This window comes from Ranitomeya imitator, chromosome 2 (assembly GCF_032444005.1).
Source record: "Ranitomeya imitator isolate aRanImi1 chromosome 2, aRanImi1.pri, whole genome shotgun sequence".
In the NCBI taxonomy this organism is placed as follows: domain Eukaryota; kingdom Metazoa; phylum Chordata; class Amphibia; order Anura; family Dendrobatidae; genus Ranitomeya; species Ranitomeya imitator.
This window is the reverse complement of record NC_091283.1, coordinates 341852545-341879217: the sequence shown is the minus strand read 5'-3', so window position 1 is coordinate 341879217 and position 26673 is coordinate 341852545. Positions and strand designations below refer to the sequence as shown.

The window sequence follows — 26673 nt, the reverse complement described above, 5'->3', positions numbered from 1 at the left end:
ACTGGAAAGGAAAAGATTTATCCAGCTTCTACTCCATAATTTCAAGACATGTTTAAAATGATGAATTCTTTATTTTTTCAAAATTAAAATTTAGTCATATCCAAAAGTATTTTTTCCTTCTTGGTTGAAACATGTAGGAAAAATGTATTTAGACTAATAGAATTTCAAACGCGTTTCGAAAGCAAAAGCGTTCTTAAATTTGGTTCACTGTCTCCACTATTGGACATATCAAACAATAAGAGTAAGGCTACTTTCACACATCAGGCATAATCCGGCGAATTTTTCATAAAAACAGATCCGTTGTTTTCTCAGACAGTTGTATTAGCGCCGGATTTCACCTGATGGCCTAATGCAGGGGTCCCCAACTCCAGGCCTCGAGGGCCGCCAACAGTGCAGGTTTTCAGGATTTCTTTAGTATTGCATCGGTGGTAATGTGATCATCTGCACAGGTGATGATTCCAACCCCTGTGCAATACTAAGGAAATCCTGAAAACCTGCACTGTTGGCGGCCCTCGAGGCCTGGAGTTGGGGACCACTGGCCTAATGTTTTATCCTTTTTTTGCCAGATCAGTCCAAAAATAGTTTTCCGGTGGCCACAGAAAACATCCAGAGGAACGTTTTTTCTGTCCGGCAGAAAACTTATGAAACGTGAGGCGAAATGAACGAATCCAGCGACCGTATCCTTTTTTTTTTTTTTTTTAATTCAACAGATCCTGCCTCATGGCAAAAACCTCATGTGTGAAAGTAGCCCAATTCAGAGAGCAGCCGCAGCCTTGGCTTCCTGTTGATGTTCAATACATCCGAAGATGGGAACAAAGAAGCCAGCGCTGATTGGGTGTAGTGCTTGTGTTATGCAACAACCTCACATGAACCCTGGCAACATAAGTGCCAAGACCACTGGAACAACGCTGGCACAGAAAGGGAGTTTGAGTATTTTTTTATTTGAAATAGGCCAAACATGAGGAATGACAAAGAGGTTGTCCTAGTAATGGACATCCCCTTTAAGAAATACATTATGAAGACGAAAAAGGCTTCTTCCCTATGTGACTTCTTTGGTGTATAACAACATTGAATTTCCTGTTAAAACATTTTCCACATTCTGGACAGGAAAAAGGCTTCTCCCCTGTGTGTGTTCTCTGGTGCTTAACTAAATTTGATTTCTGACTAAAACATTTCCCACATTCTGGACAGGAAAAAGGCTTCTCTCCTGTGTGTCTTCTCTGGTGGATAACCAAAGCTGACTTCTGTTTAAAACATTTCCCACATTCTGGACAGGAAAAAGGCTTCTCCCTTGTGTGTGTTCTCTGGTGGTCAACCAAAGCTGACTTCTGTTTAAAACATTTCCCACATTCTGAACAGGAAAAAGGCTTCTCCCCTGTGTGGGTTCTTTGGTGTCCAACAAGATGTGACTTGAGCTTAAAACATTTCACACACTTGGAACAAGAAAATCTTTTCTCTGCTGAGTGAATTTTTGGATGTTTAAGAAAAGACTTGTCAATGGGAAACTGGTTTCTATATTCTGAATATGAACATGGCTTCTTTGATTTAGGAGTATTTACATTTTTAATGATTATTTTGTGACTTTGATTTTCCTTAGTAGTCAGTAGTGAATCAGGAGATAGGACCTGTTTCAAAGGATCAGATAACAGATCTTTGCTGTGAAGGGATGATGCTATATCTGGAGTAATGGTATTCACATCAATTGCATCCTGTGGGATATCAAGATTATCTGATTTAAAAATTGAAGATATAAGTTGTCCCTCTGATCTCCTGGTATAGTCATCTGCCAAGATATAAAACAATTATTATTTTTGAATAAAATATCTTTGAATTTCATTTAAAATTTTTATTTAAACTGTCTGTATAGAAAATCTCATAGGATGAACCAGTAGAGCGTGGTGTTAAATTGTTTGTTCATTCTGCCTCTCAAATATGGAATAAAAAGCCACAAAGAAATATTATGTAGACAAACATAATACCAATAAAAACTTCCATTCATTTCACAAAAAAACAAGTCCCCAGTCAGTGGAAAACAGAGGTTTCCACATTAGTAGTGGCTCAAAAGCTCTTGAAAAGCAACATGCCTTCAATAAACCAGTCCACCAACAAAGTGAAATTTCCACCTTGCTTCTGAGCTTTGCTGTGTGCCCAAACCACTGAGAGGGGATGACACACTCAGCTGCTTCCCAAGGTAGACACAGGAACGTTTCTTGTAGTAGATCACCTGCTGGTTTGGTCTGGACAGCATAGACCATAGCAGGGTTTAGCAAAATAAACAGAGCCTTCTGGCATAACAGTGAACAAAAAAAAAACAAAAACATAAGGCCGGTTTCACACGTCAGTGGCTCTGGTATGTGAGGTGACAGTTTCCTCACGTACCGGAGCCACTGACACATGTAGACACATTGAAATCAATGCATCTGTGCAGATGTCATTGATTTTTTGCGGACCGTGTGTCCGTGTGGCAAACACGGAGACATGTCAGTGTTCGTGGGAGCGCACGGATTACACGGACCCATTAAAGTCAATGGGTCCATGTAAAACACGTACCGCACACGGACGCTGTCCATGTCCAGTCCATGTGCCGTGCAGGAGACAGCGCTACAGTAAGCGCTGTCCCCCCCACATGGTGCTGAATCCGCCATTCAGATCTTCTCTCCAGCAGCATTCGCTGGAGAGAAGATATGAATAATCCTTTTTTTTTTTTTCTTTGTTTCTCGTGTGTAACATAAAGATCCCTGTCCCCATCCCCTGTGCGCACGCCTGCTGTTATTAAAATACTCACCCGGCTCCCTCGCAGTGTCCTGTCCTCACCGCAGCTTCTCCTGTATGAGCCGTCACGTGGTGCCGCCCATTACAGTGATGAATATGCGGCTCCACCCCTATGACATGGCCGTTTTTTGCAATTCTGACCAGTGTCCCTTTATGAGGTAATAACTCAGGAATGCTTCAACGGATCCTAGCGGTTCTGAGAGTTTTTTCGTGACATATTGGGCTTCATGTTAGTGGTAAATTTAGGTCAATAAATTCTGCGTTTTTTTGTGATAAAAACGGAAATTTGGCGAAAATTTCGCAATTTTCACATTTTTTATTTTTATTCTGTTAAACCAGAGAGTTATGTGGCACAAAATAGTTAATAAATAACATTTCCCACATGTATACTTTACATCAGCACAATTTTGGAAACAAAATTTTTTTTTGCTAGGAAGTTAAGGGTTAAAATTTGACCAGCGATTTCTCATTTTTACAACGAAATTTACAAAACCATTTTTTTTTTTTTTAGGGACCACCTCACATTTGAAGTCAGTTTGAGGGGTCTATATGGCTGAAAATACCCAAAAGTGACACCATTCTAAAAACTGCACCCCTCAAGGTGCACAAAACCACATTCAAGAAGTTTATTAACCCTTCAGGTGCTTCGCAGCAGAAGCAACATGGAAGGAAAAAATGAACATTTAACTTTTTAGTCACAAAAATGATCTTTTAGCAACAATTTTTTTATTTTCCCAATGGTAAAAGGAGAAACTGAACCACGAAAGTTGTTGTCCAATTTGTCCTGAGTACGCTGATACCTCATATGTGGGGGTAAACCTTGGGCGCACGGCAAGGCTTGGAAGGGAAGGAGCGCCATTTGACTTTTTGAATGAAAAATTGGCTCCACTCTTTAGCGGACACCATGTCACGTTTGGAGAGCCCCCGTGTGCCTAAAAATTGGAGCTCCCCCACAAGTGACCCCAATTTTTTCATTTTCACATGGGCAACAGGATAAAATGGATCCTAAAATTTGGTGGGCAATTTCTCCTGAGTACACCGATACCTCACATGTGGGGGTAAACCACTGTTTGGGCAAATGGTAAGGCTCGGAAGGGAAGGAGCGCCATTTGACTTTTTGAATGAAAAATTATCTTATCTCAATCGTTAGCGGACACCATGTCGCGTTTGGAGAGCCCCTGTGTGCCTAAACATTGGAGCTCCCCCACAAGTGACCCCATTTTGGAAACTAGACCCCCCAAGGAACTTATCTAAATGCATATTGAGCACTTTAAACCCCCAGGTGCTTCACAGAAGTTTATAACGCAGAGCTATGAAAATAAAAAATAATTTTTCTTTCCTCAAAAATGATTTTTTAGCCTAGAATTTCCTATTTTGCCAAGGGTAATAGGAGAAATTGGACCCCAAATGTTGTTGTCCAGTTTGTCCTGAGTACGCTGATACCCCATATGTGGGGGTAAACCACTGTTTGGGCACACGGCAGGGCTCGGAAGGGAAGGCACTCCATTTGGCTTTTTAAATGGAAAATTAGCTCCAATCATTAGTGGACACCATGTCAGGTTTGGAGAGCCCCTGTGTGCCTAAACATTGGAGATCCCCCACAAATGACCCCATTTTGGAAACTAGACCCCGAAAGGAACTTATCTAGATGTGTAGTGAGGACTTTAAACCCCCAAGTGCTTCACAGAAGTTTATAACGCAGAGCCATGAAAATAAAAAAAAAAATTGCAGGCTAAAAAATCATTTTTGAGAAAAGAATTTTTTTTATTTTCCCAAGGGTAACAGGAGAAATTTGACCCTAAAAGTTGTTCTCCAGTTTCTCCTGAGTACGCTGATACCCCATATGTGGGGGTAAACCACTGTTTGGGCACATGCCGGGGCTCGGAAGTGAAGTAGTGACGTTTTGAAATGCAGACTTTGATGGAATGCTCTGCGGGCGTCACGTTGCGTTTGCAGAGCCCCTGATGTGGCTTAACAGTAGAAACCCCCCACAAGTGACCCCATTTTGGAAACTAGACCCCCCCCAAGGAATTTATCTAGATACATATCTACCCCCAAGTGCTTCACAGAAGTTTACAACGCAGAGCCGTGAAAATAAAAAAATAATTTTTCTTTCCTCAAAATAATGTTTTAGCAAGCAGTTTTTTTATTTTCACAAGGGTAGCAGGAGAAATTGGACCCCAATCGTTGTTGCCCAGTTTGTCCCGAGTATGCTGGTACCCCATATGCTTGGGTAAACCACTGTTTGGGCGCACGTCGGGGCTCGGAAGGGAGGGAGCACCATTTGACTTTATGAACGCAAGATTGGCTGGAATCAATGGTGGCGCCATGTTGCGTTTGGAGACCCCTGATGTGCCGTAACAGTGGAAACCCCTCAATTCTAACTTCAACACTAACCCCAACACACCCTTCACCCTAAACCCAACTGTAGCCATAACCCTAATCACAACCCTAACCCCAACACACCGGGAACCCTAATTCCAACCCTAACCCTAACCCTAATCCCAACTTTAACCCCAACACACCCCTAACCCTATCCATAACCCTAACCACAAGCCTAATCTTAACCCTATTTCCAACCCTAGCCCTAATTCCAACCCTAAATCTAATTCCAACCCTAAGGCTATGTGCCCACGTTGCTGATTCGTGTGAGATTTTTCCGCACGATTTTTGAAAAATCCGCAGGTAAAAGGCACTGCGTTTTACCTGCGGATTTACCGTGGATTTCCAGTGTTTTTTGTGCAGATTTCACCTGTGGATTCCTATTGAGGAACAGGTGTAAAACGCTGCGGAATCCGCACAAAGAATTGACATGCTGCGGAAAATACAACACAGCATTCCCACGCGGTATTTTCCGCACCATGGGCACAGCGGATTTGGTTTTCCATAGGTTTACATGGTACTGTAAACCTGATGAAACACTGCTGCAAATCCGCAGCGGCCAATCCGCTGCGGATCTGCAGCCAAATCGGCACCGTGTGCACATAGCCTAATTCTAAGGGTATGTGCACACAACGCGGAAAACGCTGCGGATCCACAGCGTTTCAGCCGATGCGGGTACGCAGCAGTTTCCCATGAGTTTACAAAAAACGCTGCGCACATGCTGCGGAAACGCAGCGGTTTACATTCCGCACATTTCACTTCTTTCTGCGGATTCTGCAGCAGTTTTACAACTGCTCCAATAGAAAACCGCAGTGAAATCCGCAGAAAAACCGCGATAAATCCGCAGCGGTTTTGCACTGCGGATTTATAAAAACCGCAGCGGTTTTGCACTGCGGATTTATCAAAACCGCTGCGGAACAATCCGCAGAGGACCAGAATACTTGTGCACATACCCTAACCCTAGTTCTAACTGTAGTGGAAAAAAAAAATTATTTTATTATTGTTCCTACCTATAGGGATGATAAGGGGGGGTCATTTATTAATTTTTTTAGTTTGATCACTGTGATAGGTTATGTCACAGTGATCAAAATGTACATGTAACGAATCTGCCGGCCGATTCTTTTGGAAGATGGTGGCGCCCATGAAGAAGACGGACGGACACCGGGAGCCTCGGTAAGTATGAGGGGGGGTAGATCGGGGCACGGGGGGTGGCATCGGAGCACGGGGGGGTGGCATCGGAGCACGGGGGGAGCGGACAGGACGACGGGGGAGGAAATAGGGCGACGGAGGGGAGCGGACCACAGATCGGTGGCTTGGGGGGGCGATCGGTGGGGTGGGGGCATATCAGTGTTTCCAGCATCGGCCATGGCTGGATTGTAATATTTCACCAGTTTTTTAGGTGAAATATTACAAATCGCTCTGATTGGCAGTTTCACTCTCAACAGCCAATCAGAGCGATCGTAGCCCAGGGGTGGGGGGGGGGGGGTGAAGATGCAGATCGGGTGAAATTCGAGTTAACCCTTTCATCCGATCTGCAGGGACGCGATCTTTCCATGACGCCACATAGGCGTCATGGGTCGGATTGGCACCGACTTTCATGACGCCTACGTGGCGTCATGGGTCGGGAAGGGGTTAATTCAGCCCTCCCAACACATAGTATGCTGGAGGAAAATATCTGTTGTTATTGTACAGAATTCACACTTGGCCCTCACTGCACATTTAAAAGGGACACTGTCACCTGAATTTGGAGGGAACAATCTTCAGCCATGGAGGCGGGCACCCTTTCCTTACCCGCTGGCTGCATGCTGGCTGCAATATTGGATTGAAGTTCATTCTCTGTCCTCCGTAGTACACGCCTGCACAAGGTAATCTTCACTTGCACAGGCATGTACTATGGAGGACAGAGAATGAACTTCAATCCAATATTGCAGCCAGCATGCAGCCAGCGGGTAAGGAAAGGGTGAATCAAACACCCCAAAACCCCGCCTCCCTGGCTGAAGATGGTTCCCTCCAAATACAGGTGACAGTGTCCCTTTAATGTTGTCGATCATAAAAGCAAAGTTGACCAGAAAGACTGAACTTCGACTTGTAGGGGCCATATGAGCACATTCAGCAGCACAGAAGGGAGAGAAGGGAGATTCATCCAACAAGATATCAGAGTTCAAGGAAGCCAACAGCATCACTACTCTCCACTTTCTCTTACAGGCCCATTATAATATTTTCCTTCAAGTGATTTTCTAACTTGTCAGCACATTCTACGTACAGCGTCATTTGCATTTGTAGTTTACAGATCTGGGCAGGTAAGAGTCAGCATCTTCTAATTCAAGGGGGTAGGTGAATCCTTCAGGTTGTAAGTTCTATTGAAAAGGATTTCACAATTTCACAAAATAATTTTAACATATCCAAATGGAAGAGAATGTTGTGGTCTAGAGGCAAAATGGTGATCACACGATTGTAATACAGCCGGACTACACCACCGATAAAGCAGCCACAGCCGGTGAGCGAGAAGAATCTGTGATTTCTCCACCTTTAGTGGTTACTACTCACCTGGGCTGTTATCTGTAGGAATCTCCTCTTTACACCTCTCATCACCTCTCACATCTGTCTCTGTAGTATTAATATGGGTTAGATCTTCACCCTGAAACAAATATTGTAAAAGTCACAGACAGATGGAGAAGTCTCATCTATGATCAGCTCTAATCCTGCAATTTCCACCGTTGTCAATACACAACTATAAAACATATAATACTTGTAGATAAAACAAGACTGAACACAAGACCTTCACAGCTGTCTACACATCATAGGGGAGATCTCATGACACCTTCTCTCCATCTACCTGATGATCCTGAGGAACATTGGGATTTTCTTGTTTACAATCCTGTGAAAGATGAGGATGGGGACATCTCTCTGGTGTTGTCCTCTTACTGTATTGATCTGGAGGAAATAAATACAGGTACTGAAATCAGTCATAACATACAGATAATTATAGGCAGTGTGTATTTAGTCCTGTCTATTACCTAAAGATGCGAGTGTCTGGGAAACCTCCATCATGACGTCCTTGTACAGATCTTTGTGTCCTTCTAAATACTCCCACTCATCCATGGAGAAATAGACAGCAACATCCTGACACCTTATAGGAACCTGACACATACAATGATACCATCATCCCCCTGATCCCTTCATAGCATTACTATATAATGTCCCAGCATTCCCAGCAGTGTCACCTCTCCAGTCAGCAGCTCAATCATCTTGTAGATGAGTTCTAGGATCTTCTGGTCATTGATGTCTTCATGTATCAGGGTGTGAGGTGGAGGTCCCGTGATTGGGCTCAGGGGTCTTCCCCATTCCTCAGACACAGGGTCCTGACAGTGCTCACTAGAGGTGTTCTTCACTACTGTGTAATCCTGGTAATGGAGAGACATTAATAAATCTCACTACAGACATTTCCAGAGTCCTCACCTCTCCAGTTCTGTCCAGCTGTTATTCCCATAGATAAGAATGATGTAATGTGACATCATCAGAATCTCTCACGTCTCCAGTAAGCCGGAAGAGGATTTCTAGGGTGAGGTGTAATATCCTCTCCGCCATCTTGTCTCTGTCCATATCCATTCTTGATGGGCAAGTCAAAAAGATTCTCTCATATAGATCTTCACTTTGAGGATCCAATATTGTAGAGACCTGAATGAGAAGATGAGCCGATGTAACATCTTAAAAATCCTGTAATAATACAATTACTGGAGATAATAAGAGAAACATATGAAGAGATAGAACGTGTAGATGTTGTATTCTCTAGTCTTGTATGGGACTAGAACACATGTTGAGTTGCTGACTAAGGCCTCATACTCACCTGCGAGAAACTCGGATAAGTCTCACACATCAATACCCGGCGGTGCTGCTGGCACTTAGGAGCAGAGCGTGAGGATGCATGTATTCCTATGCGGCCGCACGCTACGATCTGAGTGCCGGCAGTAGCGCCGGGTATTAATATGCGAGACTCATCTGAGTTTCTCGCAGGTGAGCATGAGCCCTTAGACATCTCCTCCATGCTCCTAATCACTGGTTATGTTGCTCACTGCATCAGCAACTGATTAGCTGTAGGAATCACAAGTTCGTTAAGGCTACTTTCACACTGGCATTTGTCGCAATGCGTCGTTTATGGCAAAAAACGCATCCTGCAAAGTTGTTTGCAGGATGCGTTTTTGCCCCATAGATTAACATTAGCGACGCATTGCCACACGTAGCAACAGTCGTGCGACGGTTTCTCTGTGTTGTGGCGGACCACCGGGAGCAAAAAACGTTAAATGTAACGTTTTTTGCTGCCGACGGACCGCTTTTTCCGACCACGCATGCGCGGCCATAACTCTGCCCCCACCTCCCAATGGGGCAACGGATGCGCCAGAGAAATACATCCGCTGCACCCATTGTGCGGCGCATCAAACGCTAGCATCGGAATCTCTGCCTGACGCATTTCGACGGGCAGATTCCGACGCTAGTGTGAAAGTAGCCTAAGACTGACCATGAAATACAGAGACTGGTGGGGACCCAAGCAGCAATGGTATTTGTATTATTTTACACCATACTGCGTTTTTCCCTGACATCTTCTATGAGAATCTATATATTTTAGGCCACAGAGAACAAGCAATTTCTTCCTCGGAGTCGGCAGCTGAACACGTTTCTCATAGACTAATCTTCCATTATGCCAATTCTCGTCACGTTTACCGACGCTGGAATCGTGGAATCGGCATTAGCAATACTGCAGGAGATATTCATTACACGTGACATGAGAAATAACTACTTCATGATGAGGACGACATCTTCATCTTCTAAAACAGATCTAGAAACATATTTGGCCACAGTCGGTCACAGACTCCATCACCACTGGCCGTCTATATGAAGGTTTCCCGTCTTCCCCAGAATGTAATCTGATTCACACACAGAAGTTTAAGGCTTTTATAAAAGCTTTTATTTTTAGAAGTTCAAGACAGGAGATATTTGATGCCAATATCTGCAAGCAATGTGTTTTTTTCCTTGTGGAAATGATGTGGTTTTTTTTTTTTTTTTTTAAATGTCCCCCCCCACAAAATAAAAAAAAATTGGGGGATTTCGGTACTGTGGGAACATTATACTGTGTTTGGGGGCCAAGAATCGAACACCATACTATTAGAATAACATGTTTCCGCCACAAAAAAACCTGCACTTGTAGTTCTGCAGCACATAGAAGTTAAATCCTGGATGAGAGGCTTCCCTGCTGTCCTAAAATAGTGTCCCTCTGCTTATGGACCAGGCACTGAATGTCATTGAAATGGTTATTCAAAACTTTTAACTCTCTCCTCCGTCCACCGCTGCTGCTCCCTCCAACCTCCTTTATCTCTGCTAGGGACTTTGCCACACACTTCAAAAATAAGATCGACTAAACAAGGCAAGTCTTTATTGTTCAACCACCACAACCCCTTTGTATACCAGACCAATGCCCTTCCCCATAACCTCCCTCTCCAACATCACTGAAGGCCAGCTTAATTGTCTTCTCTCCTATTTACACCTCAATACTTGTGCACTAGACCCCATCCCATCCCTTTACAGATCCTCTCCTCTTTTGGCATCAAAGACCTTGCCCTATCCTGGATCTCCTCATACCTTTCCAACAGCACATTCAGGATCTCCCACTCCCAACACTACCTCCTCATCCCACACTCTCTGTTGGAGTCCCCCAAGGCTCTGTTCTAGGACCCCTACTCTTCTCAATCTATACACTTGGCCTGGGACAACTCAAAGTTCCATGGATTCCAGTACCACCTTTATGCTGATAACATTCAGATCTCTGGCCCAGACGTCATCTATATGCTGCCAAAATCCCAGAGTGTCCATCAGCCATATCCTTCTTCTCCTCTCGCTTCCTCAAACTCAATGTGGACAAAACTGAACTAATTATCTTTCCGCCATCTCACAGTTATTCCTTACCTCATCTATCACAATAAATGACATCACGCTTTCCCCGTACCGAAAGTCCTCTGCCTCGGAGTAATCCTCGACTACGCCCTGTCCTTCAAGTTGCACGTCCAAGCTCTCGCCACCTCCTGTTGCCTCAAACTCAAAAATATTTCCAGAATCCGTCCTTTCCACAACTCTCAATCTACTAAAATGCTTGTGCATGCCCTCATCATGTCTTTTGCCTCGACTACTGCAACATCCTTTTCTGTGGCCTCTCTGCTACCACTCTCGCACCTTTCCAGTCCATCCTTAACTCTGCTGCCCGACGAATTCTTCTCTCTCCTCACTACTCCTCCCCTCTGCAAATCTCTTTCCTGGCTCCCATTCCCTCAGCGTATCCAATTTCAAGTGACCAATACTGACCTACAAAGCCATCCGCAACCTGTCTCCTCCATATATCTCTGACCTAATCTCCTGATATCTTCCCTCACGTAATCTCCGGTCCTCCCAAGACCTCCTTCTCTCCTCCACACTTATTCGCTCCTCACCTAATGGCCTCCAAGACTTTTTCCGAATATTCCCCATCCTCTGGAATTCTGTGCCCCAACACGTCCGACTATCAAACACATTTGGATCCTTCATATGGAACCTGAAAACCCATCTCTTCAAGAAAGCTTACAGCCTGCAATGACCCCGCTGCCTCCTCACCACTTGCACCTCACCAACACCGGAACTGCTGCAACCCCGCCAACCTACTGTCTCCTTCCACACCATCCTGTAGAATGTAAGCTGGCCCACAATGTATTAAGTTCTATAGCAACTGCGGAGAAAGAAACATTTCTAATTCTGTGTTTCCAGGATTCTTCTTGTGGGAATTGGCTGCGATATCCCCTGTGCAATATATTTCTAGTATTAATGCGCCAGTAATGGGGAAACTCCACATCCCTCCACCCGCAGAGCCGCACTCCACATAGAGAATAATGGGGCCTCCAGCACCGACCTCCACCCGCAGAGCCGCACTCCACATAGAGAATAATGGAGCCTCCAGCACCGACCTCCACCCGCAGAGCCGCACCCCACATAGAGAATAATGGTGCCTCCAGCACCGACCTCCACGTAGAGAATAATGGAGCCTCCAGCACCGACCTCCACCCGCAGAGCCGCACCCCACTTAGAGAATAATGGAGCCTCCAGCACCGACCTCCACCCGCAGAGCCGCACTCCACATAGAGAATAATGGAGCCTCCAGCACCGACCTCCACCCACAGAGCCGCACTCCACATAGAGAATAATGGAGCCTCCAGCACCGACCTCCACATAGAGAATAATGGAGCCTCCAGCACCGACCTCCACCAGCAGAGCCGCACCCCACATAGAGAATAAAGGAGCCTCCAGCACCGACCTCCACCCGCAGAACCACACTCCACATAGAGAATAATGGAATCTCCAGCACCGACCTCCACCCGCAGAGCCGCACTCCACATAGAGAATAATGGAGCCTCCAGCACCGACCTCCGCCTGCAGAACCGCACTCCACATAGAGAATAATGGAGCCTCCAGCACCGACCTCCACCCGCAGAGCCACACTCCACATAGAAAATAATGGAGCCTCCAGCACCGACCTCCACCCGCAGAGCCTCACTCCACATAGAGAATAATGGAGCCTGCAGCACCGACCTCCACCCACAGAGCCGCACTCCACACAGAGAACAAAGGAGCCTCCAGCACCGACCTCCACCTGCAGAGCCGCACCCCACATAGAGAATAAAGCCTCCAGCACCGACCTCCACGTAGAGAATAATGGAGCCTCCAGCACCGACCTCCACCCGCAGAGCCACACTCCACAGAGAATAATGGAGCCTCCAGCACCTACCTCCACCCGCAGAGCCGCACTCCACATAGAGAATAATGGAGCCTCCAGCACCTACCTCCACCCGCAGAGCCGCACTCCACATAGAGAATAATGGAGCCTCCAGCACCGACCTCCACCCGCAGAGCCGCACTCCACATAGAGAATAATGGAGCCTCCAGCACCGACCTCCACCCGCAGAGCCGCACTCCACATAGAGAATGATGGAGCCTCCGGCACCGACCTCCACCCGCAGAGCCGCACTCCACATAGAGAATGATGGAGCTGCGGCACCGACCTCCACCCGCAGAGCCGCACTCCACATAGAGAATAATGGAGCCTGCGGCACCGACCTCCAGCCGCAGAGCCGCACTCCACATAGAGAATAATGGAGCCTCCGGCACCGACCTCCAGCCGCAGAGCCGCCCTCCACATAGAGAATAATGGAGTCTCCGGCACCGACCTTCACCCGCAGAGCCGCCCTCCACATAGAGAATAATGGAGCCTCCAGCACCGACCTCCACCAGCAGAGCCGCACTCCGCATAGAGAATAATGGAGCCTCCAGCACCGACCTCCACCCGCAGAGCCGCACTCCACATAGAGAATAATGGAGCCTCCGGCACCGACCTCCACCCGCAGACCCGCACTCCACATAGAGAATAATGGAGCCTCCGGCACCGACCTCCAGCCGCAGAGCCGCACTCCACATAGAGAATAATGGAGTCTCCGGCACCGACCTCCACCCGCAGAGCCGCCCTCCACATAGAGAATAATGGAGCCTCCAGCACCGACCTCCACCCGCAGAGCCGCACTCCACATAGAGAATAATGGAGCCTCCAGCACCGACCTCCACCCGCAGAACCGCACTCCGCATAAAGAATAATGAAGCCTCCAGCACCGACCTCCAGCCGCAGAGCCGCACTCCGCATAGAGAATAATGGAGCCTCCAGCACCGACCTCCACCCGCAGAGCCACACTCCACATAGAGAATAATGGAGCCTCCAGCACCGACCTCCACCCGCAGAGCCGCACTCCGCATAGAGAATAATGGAGCCTCCAGCACCGACCTCCACCCGCAGAGCCACACTCCACATAGAGAATAATGGAGCCTCCAGCACCGACCTCCACCAGCAGAGCCGCACTCCACATAGAGAATAATGGGGCCTCCAGCACCTACCTCCACCCGCAGAGCCGCACTCCACATAGAGAATAATGGAGCCTCCAGCACCTACCTCCACCAGCAGAGCCGCACTCCGCATAGAGAATAATGGAGCCTCCAGCACCGACCTCCACCAGCAGAGCCGCACTCCGCATAGAGAATAATGGAGCCTCCAGCACCGACCTCCACCAGCAGAGCCGCACTCCGCATAGAGAATAATGGAGCCTCCAGCACCGACCTCCACCCGCAGAGCCGCACTCCGCATAGAGAATAATGGAGCCTCTAGCACCGACCTCCACCAGCAGAGCCGCACTCCGCATAGAGAATAATGGAGCCTCCAGCACCGACCTCCTCCAACAGAGCCGCACTCCGCATAGAGAATAATGGAGCCTCCAGCACCGACCTCCACCAGCAGAGCCGCACTCCGCATAGAGAATAATGGAGCCTCCAGCACCGACCTCCACCCGCAAAGCCGCACTCCACATAGAGAATAATGGAGCCTCCAGCACCGACCTCCACCAGCAAAGCCGCACTCCACATAGAAAATAATGGAGCCTCCAGCACCGACCTCCACCCGCACTCCGCATAGAGAATAATGGAGCCTCCAGCACCGACCTCCTCCAGCAGAGCCGCACTCCACATAGAGAATAATGGAGCCTCTAGCACCGACCTCCACCCGCAGAGCCGCACTCTACATAGAGAATAATGAAGCCTCCAGCACCGACCTCCACCCGCAGAGCCGCACTCCACATAGAGAATAATGGAGCGTCCAGCACCGACCTCCACCCGCAGAGCCGCACCTCACATAGAGAATAATGGAGCCTCCAGCACCGACCTCCACCCGCAGAGCCGCCCTCCACATAGAGAATAATGGAGCCTCCAGCACCGACCTCCACCCGCAGAGCCGCACTCCACATAGAGAATAATGGAGCCTCCGGCACCGACCTCCACCCGCAGAGCCACACTGCACATAGAGAATAATGGAGCCTCCAGCACCGACCTCCACCCGCAGAGCCGCACTCCACATAGAGAATAATGGGGCCTCCAGCACCGACCTCCACCCGCAGAGCCGCCCTCCACATAGAGAATAATGGAGCCTCCAGCACCGACCTCCACCCGCAGAGCCGCACTCCGCATAGAGAATAATGGAGCCTCCAGCACCGACCTCCTCCAGCAGAGCCGCACTCCACATAGAGAATAATGGAGCCTCCAGCACCGACCTCCACCCCCAGAGCCGCACTCCACATAGAGAATGATGGAGCCTGCGGCACCGACCTCCACCCGCAGATCCGCACTCCACATAGAGAATAATGGAGCCTCCGGCACCGACCTCCAGCCGCAGATCCGCACTCCACATAGAGAATAATGGAGCCTCCAGCACCGACCTCCACCCGCAGAGCCGCACTCCGCATAAAGAATAATGAAGCCTCCAGCACCGACCTCCAGCCGCACTCCGCATAGAGAATAATGGAGCCTCCAGCACTGACCTCCACCCGCACTCCACATAGAGAATAATGGAGCCTCCAGCACCGACCTCCACCCGCAGAGCCGCACTCCACATAGAGAATAATGGGGCCTCCAGCACCGACCTCCACCCGCAGAGCCGCACTCCGCATAAAGAATAATGAAGCCTCCAGCACCGACCTCCAGTCGCACTCCGCATAGAGAATAATGGAGCCTCCAGCACCGACCTCCACCCGCACTCCACATAGAGAATAATGGAGCCTCCAGCACCGACCTCCACCCGCAGAGCCGCACTCCACATAGAGAATAATGGAGCCTCCAGCACCGACCTCCAGCCGCACTCCGCATAGAGAATAATGGAGCCTCCAGCACCGACCTCCACCCGCACTCCACATAGAGAATAATGGGGCCTCCAGCACCGACCTCCACCCGCAGAGCCGCCCTCCACATAGAGAATAATGGAGCCTCCAGCACCGACCTCCACCCGCAGAGCCGCACTCCGCATAGAGAATAATGGAGCCTCCAGCACCGACCTCCTCCAGCAGAGCCGCACTCCACATAGAGAATAATGGAGCCTCCAGCACCGACCTCCACCCCCAGAGCCGCACTCCACATAGAGAATAATGGAGCCTCCAGCACCGACCTCCACCCCCAGAGCCGCACTCCACATAGAGAATAATGGGGCCTCCAGCACCGACCTCCACCCCCAGAGCCGCACTCCACATAGAGAATAATGGGGCCTCCAGCACCGACCTCCACCCACAGAGCCGCACTCCGCATAAAGAATAATGAAGCCTCCAGCACCGACCTCCATCCGCAGAGCCGCACTCCGCATAGAGAATAATGGAGCCTCCAGCACCGACCTCCACCCGCAGAGCCGCACTCCGCATAGAGAATAATGGGGCCTCCAGCACCGACCTCCACCCACAGAGCCGCACTCCGCATAAAGAATAATGAAGCCTCCAGCACCGACCTCCATCCGCAGAGCCGCACTCCGCATAGAGAATAATGGGGCCTCCAGCACCGACCTCCACCCACAGAGCCGCACTCCGCATAGAGAATAATGAAGCCTCCAGCACCGACCTCCATCCGCAGAGCCGCACTCCGCATAGAGAATAATGGAGCCTCCAGCACCGACCTCCACCCACAGAGCCGCACTCCGCATAAAGAATAATGAAGCCTCCAGCACCGACCTCCATCCGCAGAGCCGCACTCCGCATAGAGAATAATGGAGCCTCCAGCACCGACCTCCACCCGCAGAGCCGCACTCCACATAGAGAATAATGGAGCCTCCAGCACCGACCTCCACCAGCAGAGCCGCCCTCCACATAGAGAATAATGGAGCCTCCAGCACCGACCTCCACCCGCACTCCACATAGAGAATAATGGAGCCTCCAGCACCGACCTCCACCCGCAGAGCCGCACTCCACATAGAGAATAATGGGGCCTCCAGCACCGACCTCCACCCGCACTCCACATAGAGAATAATGGAGCCTCCAGCACCGACCTCCACCCGCAGAGCCGCACTCCACATAGAGAATAATGGGGCCTCCAGCACCGACCTCCACCCGCAGAGCCGCACTCCGCATAAAGAATAATGAAGCCTCCAGCACCGACCTCCACCCGCAGAGCCACACTCCACATAGAGAATAATGGAGCCTCCAGCACCGACCTCCACCAGCAGAGCCGCACTCCACATAGAGAATAATGGAGCCTCCAGCACCGACCTCCACCCACAGAGCCGCACTCCGCATAGAGAATAATGGAGCCTCCAGCACCGACCTCCACCAGCAGAGCCGCACTCCACATAGAGAATAATGGAGCCTCCAGCACCGACCTCCACCCGCAGAGCCGCACTCCACATAGAGAATAATGGAGCCTCCAGCACCGACCTCCACGTGCAGAACCGCACTCCACATATATGGCTGCTCTGTGCGCACAGGACCTGTGATGAGGTCACAGGAGGGGAGGAGTCAGGGGTCACATGATCAGGGGCCTCAGTGTTTACAGTGTGGATGTAGCAGAGCCGTGTGTGTACGAGGTGTACAACGTGTAAATGAACCCAGGTACAAAGAAAACCTATTAAAAAGATATAATTTTATTAATGTAAAAATAACATAAATATATATATATATATATATATATATATATATATATATATATATATATATATATATATATAAGACAAATATGTCAATCAAAGTTAGCCATATGATGGCGCCACAGGATATAACAGTAAACAAGTGAAATAAATTTACACAGACTATTTCCCACATACAAAAGTGAAATCAACAGAGAATGAGTATCACACAGGTGCAATTGTAAAAAAAACAAAACATTCATATAGTGTAACAAAAAAGTGAATAAAACATCAGCAATGTGTGGGGTTAAACTAAATACGATTAGTGTGCTGTGGCGCCAACCTGTCCCTACGAACGTTTCAGCAGTGCAAGGCCGGCGTCACACTTGGCGTATGAAAATACGGTCCGTTTTTTTTCAGGCATAGTGATCCGTATGTAATCCGTAGACAGGGTGTGGCTACGTATTTTGCGCATGTAAACCTCCGCATGTAATCCGTATGGCATCCGTAGAGCAAGATTTTTTTGCAAGCTTGCAAAATGGACATATGGATCCATGGGCTCAAATATTCTTGAAGACATATATACAGTCTATATATATATGACTTTGTACAAGAAAGTAGAAGAATGCGGCACTCACCCAGGTTGCGAAGTGAATATATTTAATCTGTCTTTAATCCATGTACAGACTTTTTACCTGACGCTATCGAATTATAGTGTTCACGAAATCTTGTTACAAGGGGTCGGATCGTTTTACCGATGTAGAAATAATTGCAAGGGCACAAAATAACAGATTACAAATCTGGTTTTGCATGAAATAAAATCCCGAATTCTATGATTAATGCCTCCTATTCTCATAGGATTATCCGTATAATGAAGATGGCAAAATCTACAGTGGCCACATTTGAAATTTCCTACTGGCAAATCTTTTTTTAGCCAATTATTACGCATAGGGAGAAGTCGGTAATGGACTAATAAATCTCCTAAATTTTTTGTACGTTTATAAGCAAACTGGGGACTTAATGTGGTGATTTTTTCTAAATCTCTGTCGCTTTGCAGAATGTGCCAATTTTTTTCTAATTGTCCCATATATCTGCTTATCCATTGCACTATGAATAAAGCTAAATGTGAATTTTTTAAGATTTTTTGTTTTGGATACTTGGTGTTTTCGTTTATTTTTATAAGGAGTTCCTTCTGCGACAATCTATCTGCTCGATTTTCTGCTTCTTCTAATATTGCTACAGAATATACCCTGTTGATAAAGCGAGTTTTTAGATCTGCAACTTGTTCCCTATAAATATCGTCATTATTGTTAATTTTCCTAAGCCTGCCCATTTGGCTATAAGGAATACTATTTTTTGTGCGGGATGGATGCGCACTGTCATAATGCAATAAGTTGTTTGTAGCCGAGGGTTTCCTAAACACCTTTGTGTTCATTTGGCCATTATGAATTTCAATTTTCACATCTAAAAATTCTAAAGAATTTTTTCCGAAACTAGAAGTAAACTGCATGTTCTCAGCATTGGACTCGTTCAGACTGGATACAAAAAGGTCAAAGTCTTGCTTTGTGCCATCCCAAATAATGAAAATATCATCTGCAAACCGTAAATAAGTCCGGATGAATTTTAAATATGGATTATGTATAGAAGTGATATATTTTTCTTCAAAGGTCGGCTAAAAAAAGATGCACAAAAACGCACGCGACTGGCGTGCCCATCGCGGTTCCTGTTTTTTGCAAGTACCACTTATCGATAAATTTGAAGGCATTATGGGATAGCACAAAGTCAAGACTTTCAAAATAAATAAACCCTGGATCTTTGCCTGTATTTTCTAGAATTTTTTTAATCGCTTCTATCCCCTGTTGCTGCGGGATCCTTGTATATAAATTGACAACGTCTATAGAAGCCAAAGAAAAATTCTCCTGCCAATCAATACCTTTAAGCGCTAATAAAAAATCCCCGCTATCTTTCATAAATGATGACATTTTCTTCAGCAATGGCTTTAATAGCCAATCAAGAAATTGGGACAAGGGCTCTGTTAGAGAATTTTTTCCCGAAATGATCGGGTGGCTAGGGGGTCGTTCCACACACTTGTGGATTTTAGGGATACTATACCAATGAGGGAAGTTAGCAGAAAAACTTTTGCCAGATTTTCCTCTACCCTGTCTCAGGATTCCGTTTTCTACAAAGTTTTTCCTTATATCTCCCTGTTGGATTATATTCAAGGGGTAAATAGGTTTCCTGATCATTTAATTGTGACAATGCCTCACTGATATAGTATTCCCTATCCAGAATTACAAGATTGCCCCCCTTGTCCGCTTTTCTTATAATAACGTCATGCCATGTCTGCATTTCGCTCAGTGCCCTTAATTCCCCTGGCGGCAGATTTTTACCAAAACCGGGATAAATTAAAGCCTCAATGTCTTTCAACACTGCATTTTGGAAAGCGTCAATCACATTTCCTGCGGACAGGGGAGGCATAAAGTTTGATTGGACACCCCCTTGGAAAGGTTCAATTTCCAAAGGTGCACTGTTCTCATTAATGCCTATGTCTATGTTTTCATTCAGACTCAACAATAGAAATACATCTTCAATATCTTTCACATCTGATGGTGGATAAGCTATAAAAACCCAAACTTCCGATTGATGCTGGGGTATCTGTTGTTACTGCGGGATTTTTCATATTTTTATTATCCGCATTTACAAAAAAATTTGTGTAGATGTAATTTTCTCACACATTTGTAAAAATCTATTTTGAATTCTGTTAAATTGAACTCTTCTGGTATACAAAAATTAAGGCAATATTTTTATAGTGTTCTCGAAATATGCAGTTATCTTAAGTGTTTTATGCTAACTTGTATTGTAATTTGTGGGGGTTTTTTGCCAAATGTAACAATCATGTTAGTAATTGAGGTTAAGTCTGTTCCCTTTATGAGGAAGTGACTTGGGTTTTAGCTCACATGGACCCGTGGAAGCACTAATTGTGCGAAACGGCCGTCGTCCAGCTCACTCTCCCCGCACCCTCGTCGTCTCCGCTTGTCTTTTATGCAAAGTCTGTACATGGATTAAAGACAGATTAAAGATATTCACTTCGCAACCTGGGTGAGTGCCGCATTCTTCTACTTTCTTGTGCAAAGTTTTACTGTGCTGTTATGGCTATTGATGCTGAGCACTACGCTCCAGTACTGCATGGATACCGCACGCTGTGGGTCTAAAGAGGTGTATTTGATTCAGCGCTCCCAATACTGCATTGTTGAGTCCTGGTGCCATTCGTCTCTTTGAACTTTTCAAGATTGAATGACTATTTGCATTCAGGAATATAGCACAGGATCCTAGAGCATAGTAGGAGCTACTGTTTGTTGCCATGGAGGCACTCAGTGAAGATATCACTGACCTCGACCCCAGTACAGCTGCGGAGCCCGGTCTCTTAGCAGGAAGAGAGGGTGCGGTGGAGTTTTTTGCTAACTGCAATTTAAGGGATGAATTGGAGCTAATAAGCACAAAGACTTTGGAAACTAAAATCGGTTTTCTGGCAGAAAAAGAAATTAAGTTATTTTGGACAATTAAATCTTTAAAATCTTATGTGGACTGTAACCTAGAGGACTGCGAGTGTAAAAAGAGATTTCCCAGTTTAAAGATGATCCCAATTTCCAGCAAGCTTGGGAACAGATTCATTTACAGCGCTCACAGAGCCTCTTACAACTCGTCAAAATGAAAAGGAATACACGAATTTGTGTGATCAATTGGAAAAATCAAAGCATGAACTGTCGACAAGAAGTACAGATACTCAATATAAGGCGTTAATAAAAAAAACTGGAAAAAAAACTCATTCTTATGAAAATTGAAACAAAAGATAAGAAGAAAACAAAATTTCTGAGAGATAAGAATGATTTCGAAACTGGACAAATATTCACCTGGAATAAAAATAAACAAAGGCAATTTTATAACAGAAAAAGAAATTTCAACCATGGTAATAAAAAGAAAGCTTCTAAAGATGGATGGATCACTGATTCTGACTCCAGTGGTATAGAGGAACATAATGAGGACAAAGAAATAGCTACCCCTTCCAAACAATCAGACGCCCCTTTAGGTATAAGATCCGAAGAGGGGGCCGTAAGCGTAAAGAAAAAGAGAAAGCAAGTATCCTGGAGGAGATAAAGTGTCACGATTGGACTGGCGAGTAAACTGGGACCAGGGGCACCTTTTCTGGCCCTAGCTCTAGGGGGCGCCCTAACTCGCCCTGTTCCCCGGAATACCTCAGATGTCGAGGATGCCGGGGCCTCCGCCCTCGCCCTGTCTCCTGACTGCCACCCTGCGTCATTCCCCCTCCCCCACCCGAGGAAGAGAGGCGCTACCGTGTACAACAGTACACCAACCCAACAAACAGGGGAACAAAGACAAGGGTAAAAAGAAAACTCCACTCACACAAAATATGCTCTCACAAATAACAGAGGTATCCACCAGGGTGTGAAGGATGGGGAGGGTAAATAAAGCAGGTAAGGATGAGGAATTTTCCAAGCGTACAAACCATACAACTGTCGCACAATAAAATTCCTCCAGCTCTCCAAACACCAGCTCCTCACTACTCCAGGTCTATCAAGCAAGTGCTATCTCAGACAAGCATCTGACCAGAAGGCCTAGCTTTTAAAGGAGAGAGGAGTGGCTAACTGAGCACAGCTGAAAGCAGGAATTTCCACATGGCCTATTAACCCCTGTCCTGCTGAAAGAAAACAAAACACTTTTAATATACAGGAGAAGTGCTTCTTCTCAGCGATGAAGCAGAAGCCATCAGACGCCGTGGTCTTCTGGTACTGCTCTGTCGCGGTAACTCCGTGACAGTACCCCCCCTTCTATGAGGGACCTCCGGAACCTCAGGACCTGGTTTATCTGGGTGGGCAGCATTAAAGGCCCAAACCAGTCTGATCGCATGAACTTCGGAAGCTGAAACCCACATCCTCTCCTCAGGACTGTACCCCTTCCAATGTACCATGTATTGAAGTGACTGACGAACCAGACGAGAATCTAACACCTTGGCTATCTGGAACTCCAGATTACCATCGACAATGACAGGAGAAGGTGGCAGAGGTGAAGATCCTGCAGATGCCACGTACTTCTTGATAAGAGAACGGTGAAACACATTGTGAATTTTAAACGTAGGTGGCAGAGCAAGGCGGAATGCTACCGGATTGACGAAAGCTAGAATCTTATATTGACCAATAAACCTGGGACCCAATTTCCAAGATGGAACCTTTAGCTTAATGTTCCTTGAGGACAGCCACACCAAGTCACCAACACTCAGGTCCGGACCCACCAAACGTCTCCGATCAGCCACACTCTTATATTTGGAGCCCATCTTTTGCAAATTACTAATCACCCCCTGCCAAATCGTAGAAATAGAAGAAGAGAACCGTTCCTCCTCCGGTAAACCAGAAAGGCGATCACCATTGAACGAACTAAACTGCGGATGAAACCCATATGCCCCCAAAAATGGGGACTTACCAGTTGATTCCTGACAGCGATTATTAACTGCAAATTCAGCCAACGGTAAGTAGGTCAGCCAGTCCTCCTGATTCTCAGATACAAGACATCTAAGATATGTCTATAAATTCTGATTAACCCGTTCAATCTGCCCGTTAGACTGAGGGTGAAACGCCGAAGAAAAAGACAAATGGATCCCCAAACAGGTGCAAAACGCCCTCCAAAATTTGGAGATAAACTGCACCCCCCAATCAGAAACAATATCCGTAGGAATCCCATGCAGTCTTATTATTTCCCTGACGAAGATTTGCGCCAGAGTTTTGGCATTAGGCAAAGCTGACAAAGCAATAAAATGAGACATTTTACTGAACCTGTCCACTACCACCAGAATTACAGTGTTCCCTGCAGACACAGGTAGATCCGTAATAAAAATCGACTGACAAATGAGTCCAAGGTCTGCTGGGAATCTCCAAAGGTAGGAGAGCCCCTGACGGACGAGTATGTGAAGTCTTAGAACGCGCACAGATATTGCAGGCGGCGACATACTCCTGAACATCCTTAAAAGCACCTTGCCACCAAAAACGCGGAGTAAGTAGATCCGCGGTAGCCTTAATCCCTGGATGTCCAGCCAGCACCGTATCATGATGTTCACTGAGGATTCTAAGATGAAGATTGACTTGTATAAATAGTTTACCAAGAGGACAGGTAGCAGGGGCATCCCCCTGAGCGTCCGCAACCTCTCTTTTAAGATTGGAGCATATGGACGCCATTACTACCCCTTTTTGTAGAATAGGTACCGGTTTGCACTTATCGCCTCCTCCAGGAAAGCAACGGGACAAAGCATCTGCCTTAACATTTTTGCTTCCCGGCCTAAAAGTAACAAAAAAGTTAAATCTGGTAAAGAACAAAGTCCGTCTTGCCTGACGAGGTGTAAGATATTTTGCCGACTCCAAGTAAACCAGATTCTTATGTTCAGTATTCACCGTCACAGGGTGAACCGCTCCTTCCAAAAAATGATGCCACTCCTCAAATGCCCATTTGATAGCTAAGAGTTCCCTATTACCAATATCATAGTTTCTCTCAGCTGGCGACAGTTTTTTAGAGAAGTAAGCGCATGGTTGCCATTTACCAGGAGACGCACCTTGCGATAATACAGCCCCCACTCCCACCTCGGATGCATCCACCTCCACAATGAATGGCAGAGTGACATCAGGCTGAATAAGAATTGGTGCAGAAGCAAAACACCCCTTCAAAGTGTCAAATGCCTCCCTGGCAGGACTGGACCACTTGGAGAAGTCCGTCCCTTTTTTAGTCATATCTGTGAGCGGTTTAGCTACTACTGAAAAGTTCTTTATGAATTTACGGTAGTAATTGGCAAAACCCAAAAACCTTTGTAAGGCCTTCAAATCCTCAGGACGATCCCATTCCAATACCGCCCGGACTTTTGCTGGATCCATGCGAAAACCGGTGGCAGATATTACATATCCAAGGAAAGGGATCTCCTCCACCGAGAACATGCACTTTTCAGGTTTGACATACAATTTATTGTCACGAAGTATCTGTAGGACTTGTCTGACATGTTGCTGGTGTGACTCAAGGTCAGGTGAGTACACAAGAATGTCATCCAGGTAGATAACAACAAACCTGCCTACAAGGTGACTAAAGATGTCATTAATAAAGTGCCGGAAGACGGTGGGCACGTTCGTCAACCCAAAAGGCATCACTATATTCTCGTAGTGTCCTTCTGGCATATTGTTTAAATATATCTAATTTGGCCTGCACTCTAAATTTAGATCGGGGTGCTGGTGAGACAGACCGTAAGGTCTAATATCAATATTATTGAAATCCACCGCACTCCCTGTGTGGAATATCTTAGAAACAAAAGGATTTTTTTGAAACTTGCTAATTTATTCAAGTGAAAAACAGAAATCAATCAAATGTGACAGATCAAATAGTAGGCACTTATTAAACAATTGTACAAGCGACTCAATGTGACCCTCCCAGGTCTTACTCTAAAGTCGCACTGTGAATACAAAACAGTATATACAAAATCTTTAGATACATAATATACAAAAATTACAAGACATATACAAAACAATATATACAGTATAAAGGGTATGTTTAGACTTATAATATTATACCCCAATAGACTACGTTGTGAGGCTAAGTTATAGCATGAGGTCTGTCAAACGGGAGACAGTCACTCTGCCATTCATTGTGGAGGTGGATGCATCCGAGGTGGGAGTGGGGGCTGTATTATCGCAAGGTGCGTCTCCTGGTAAATGGCAGTCACGTGACGAGTGCTTCTGTAGTAAAAAGTATAGTTGTTACCTTAATCCAGGATTTATGAGTGGCTCTTATAGTAAAGAGGATGTTGTCCTTGTAGTGTCAAGGGGCTGGGGAGAATGATAGTGACGTTAGCAGCCTGTGATGGATAGGCAGTTACATAGAGGCCCAACATACAGTACGTCCAAAAGTAATAGTGATTTACCAGGTGCAGTCTCTTTGATACCAAGTATGGCCTAATAGTTAATTTTTCTCTGAGTGTGACCTGTAATACCATATACATAAGTGTCAGTGAAAGGTAGTTAATAGTAGTACCCTGGTGTATCTAGAATGAATAACCACCTTGTTGGGGAATAGCAGCGGTGCATCAGCGTCTTGCTGCTGTTTGCATATATGCGATTTAAATAGAAAGTAGTTATGTCACTGGAGACAACCTGGAATATATAATCACGATGGTAAGGGGCGATAACCATATATGTTAGTGGTGTCCAGAGGTTGCTAGAGGGGAAAATACCTTTTTTGCAGGTGCCAGCGAATCAGCCTTAAATTGCTGGTAAGTTGTATGTGGTTTAATGGATTTGCCAGTTCTGGATAAAGCCTGCAATGTTACAGATAATTGGTCAGCCATGCTGTTGGTATTGGGCAGTGTCCTAAGGGAGGTAAGGTGAGTTTTTACCTTGTAGAGGGGTAACAGTGGCGCATCAGCGTCTTGCTGGTGGACATGTAGGCTTAATACCCTGGGGGGATCACCAAAGTGCGGTAATCAGTATATTACATGCATGACCAGGCATATACAGATCGGCTTCCTCAAACAGATAATGTAAGGTGCTCAGCTTTGTTACCTTAGTGGATGGGTGATAGCGCTCCTGCGTCCTGTGGGAAGGCATGATGTGTTCCATGTGGGGCTCTTTAAATAGTCTGACTGCTCTAATGGGGATTGCTGGCCGGAAATGACGTTGTGCTCCCTTCAACTGGGCTACTGAGCATGCCTGAGTGTTTGTGTACTCAGTAAGGCTACGTTCAGACTAGCGTTGCGCGCCGCTGCGTCGGCGACGCAACGCACGACGCACACAAAAACGTGGCAAAACGCATGCAAAAACGCTGCGTTTTGCGACGCGTGCGTCGTTTTTTACCGAAAATCAGACGCAAGAAAAATGCAACTTGTTGCGTTTTCTTGGTCCGACGCTAGCGGCAAAAAAGACGCAAGTGTTGCAAAACGCAACACACAAAAACGCATGCGTCCCCCATGTTAAACATAGGGGCGCATGACGCATGCG

At 46.5% G+C, this 26673-nt stretch overlaps 2 protein-coding genes across 2 annotated transcripts in view; both read right to left on the bottom strand.

Moving 5' to 3' along the window:
* Positions 1–26673, bottom strand: part of LOC138666512 (zinc finger protein 721-like) — a 620944-nt gene that overhangs the window by 414572 nt on the left and 179699 nt on the right. The gene's annotated exons all lie outside the window — the stretch shown is intronic.
* LOC138663700 (oocyte zinc finger protein XlCOF8.4-like) lies at positions 922–25493 on the bottom strand. Its single transcript, XM_069750003.1, has 7 exons — positions 25442–25493; positions 8686–8832; positions 8379–8558; positions 8172–8295; positions 7991–8088; positions 7702–7792; positions 922–1783 (listed from the first exon to the last, which is right to left on the bottom strand). The coding sequence occupies exons 2-7, from the start codon at positions 8761–8763 to the stop codon at positions 1014–1016; spliced, it is 1341 nt and encodes a 446-aa protein (XP_069606104.1). The 5' UTR covers positions 8764–8832; positions 25442–25493; the 3' UTR covers positions 922–1013.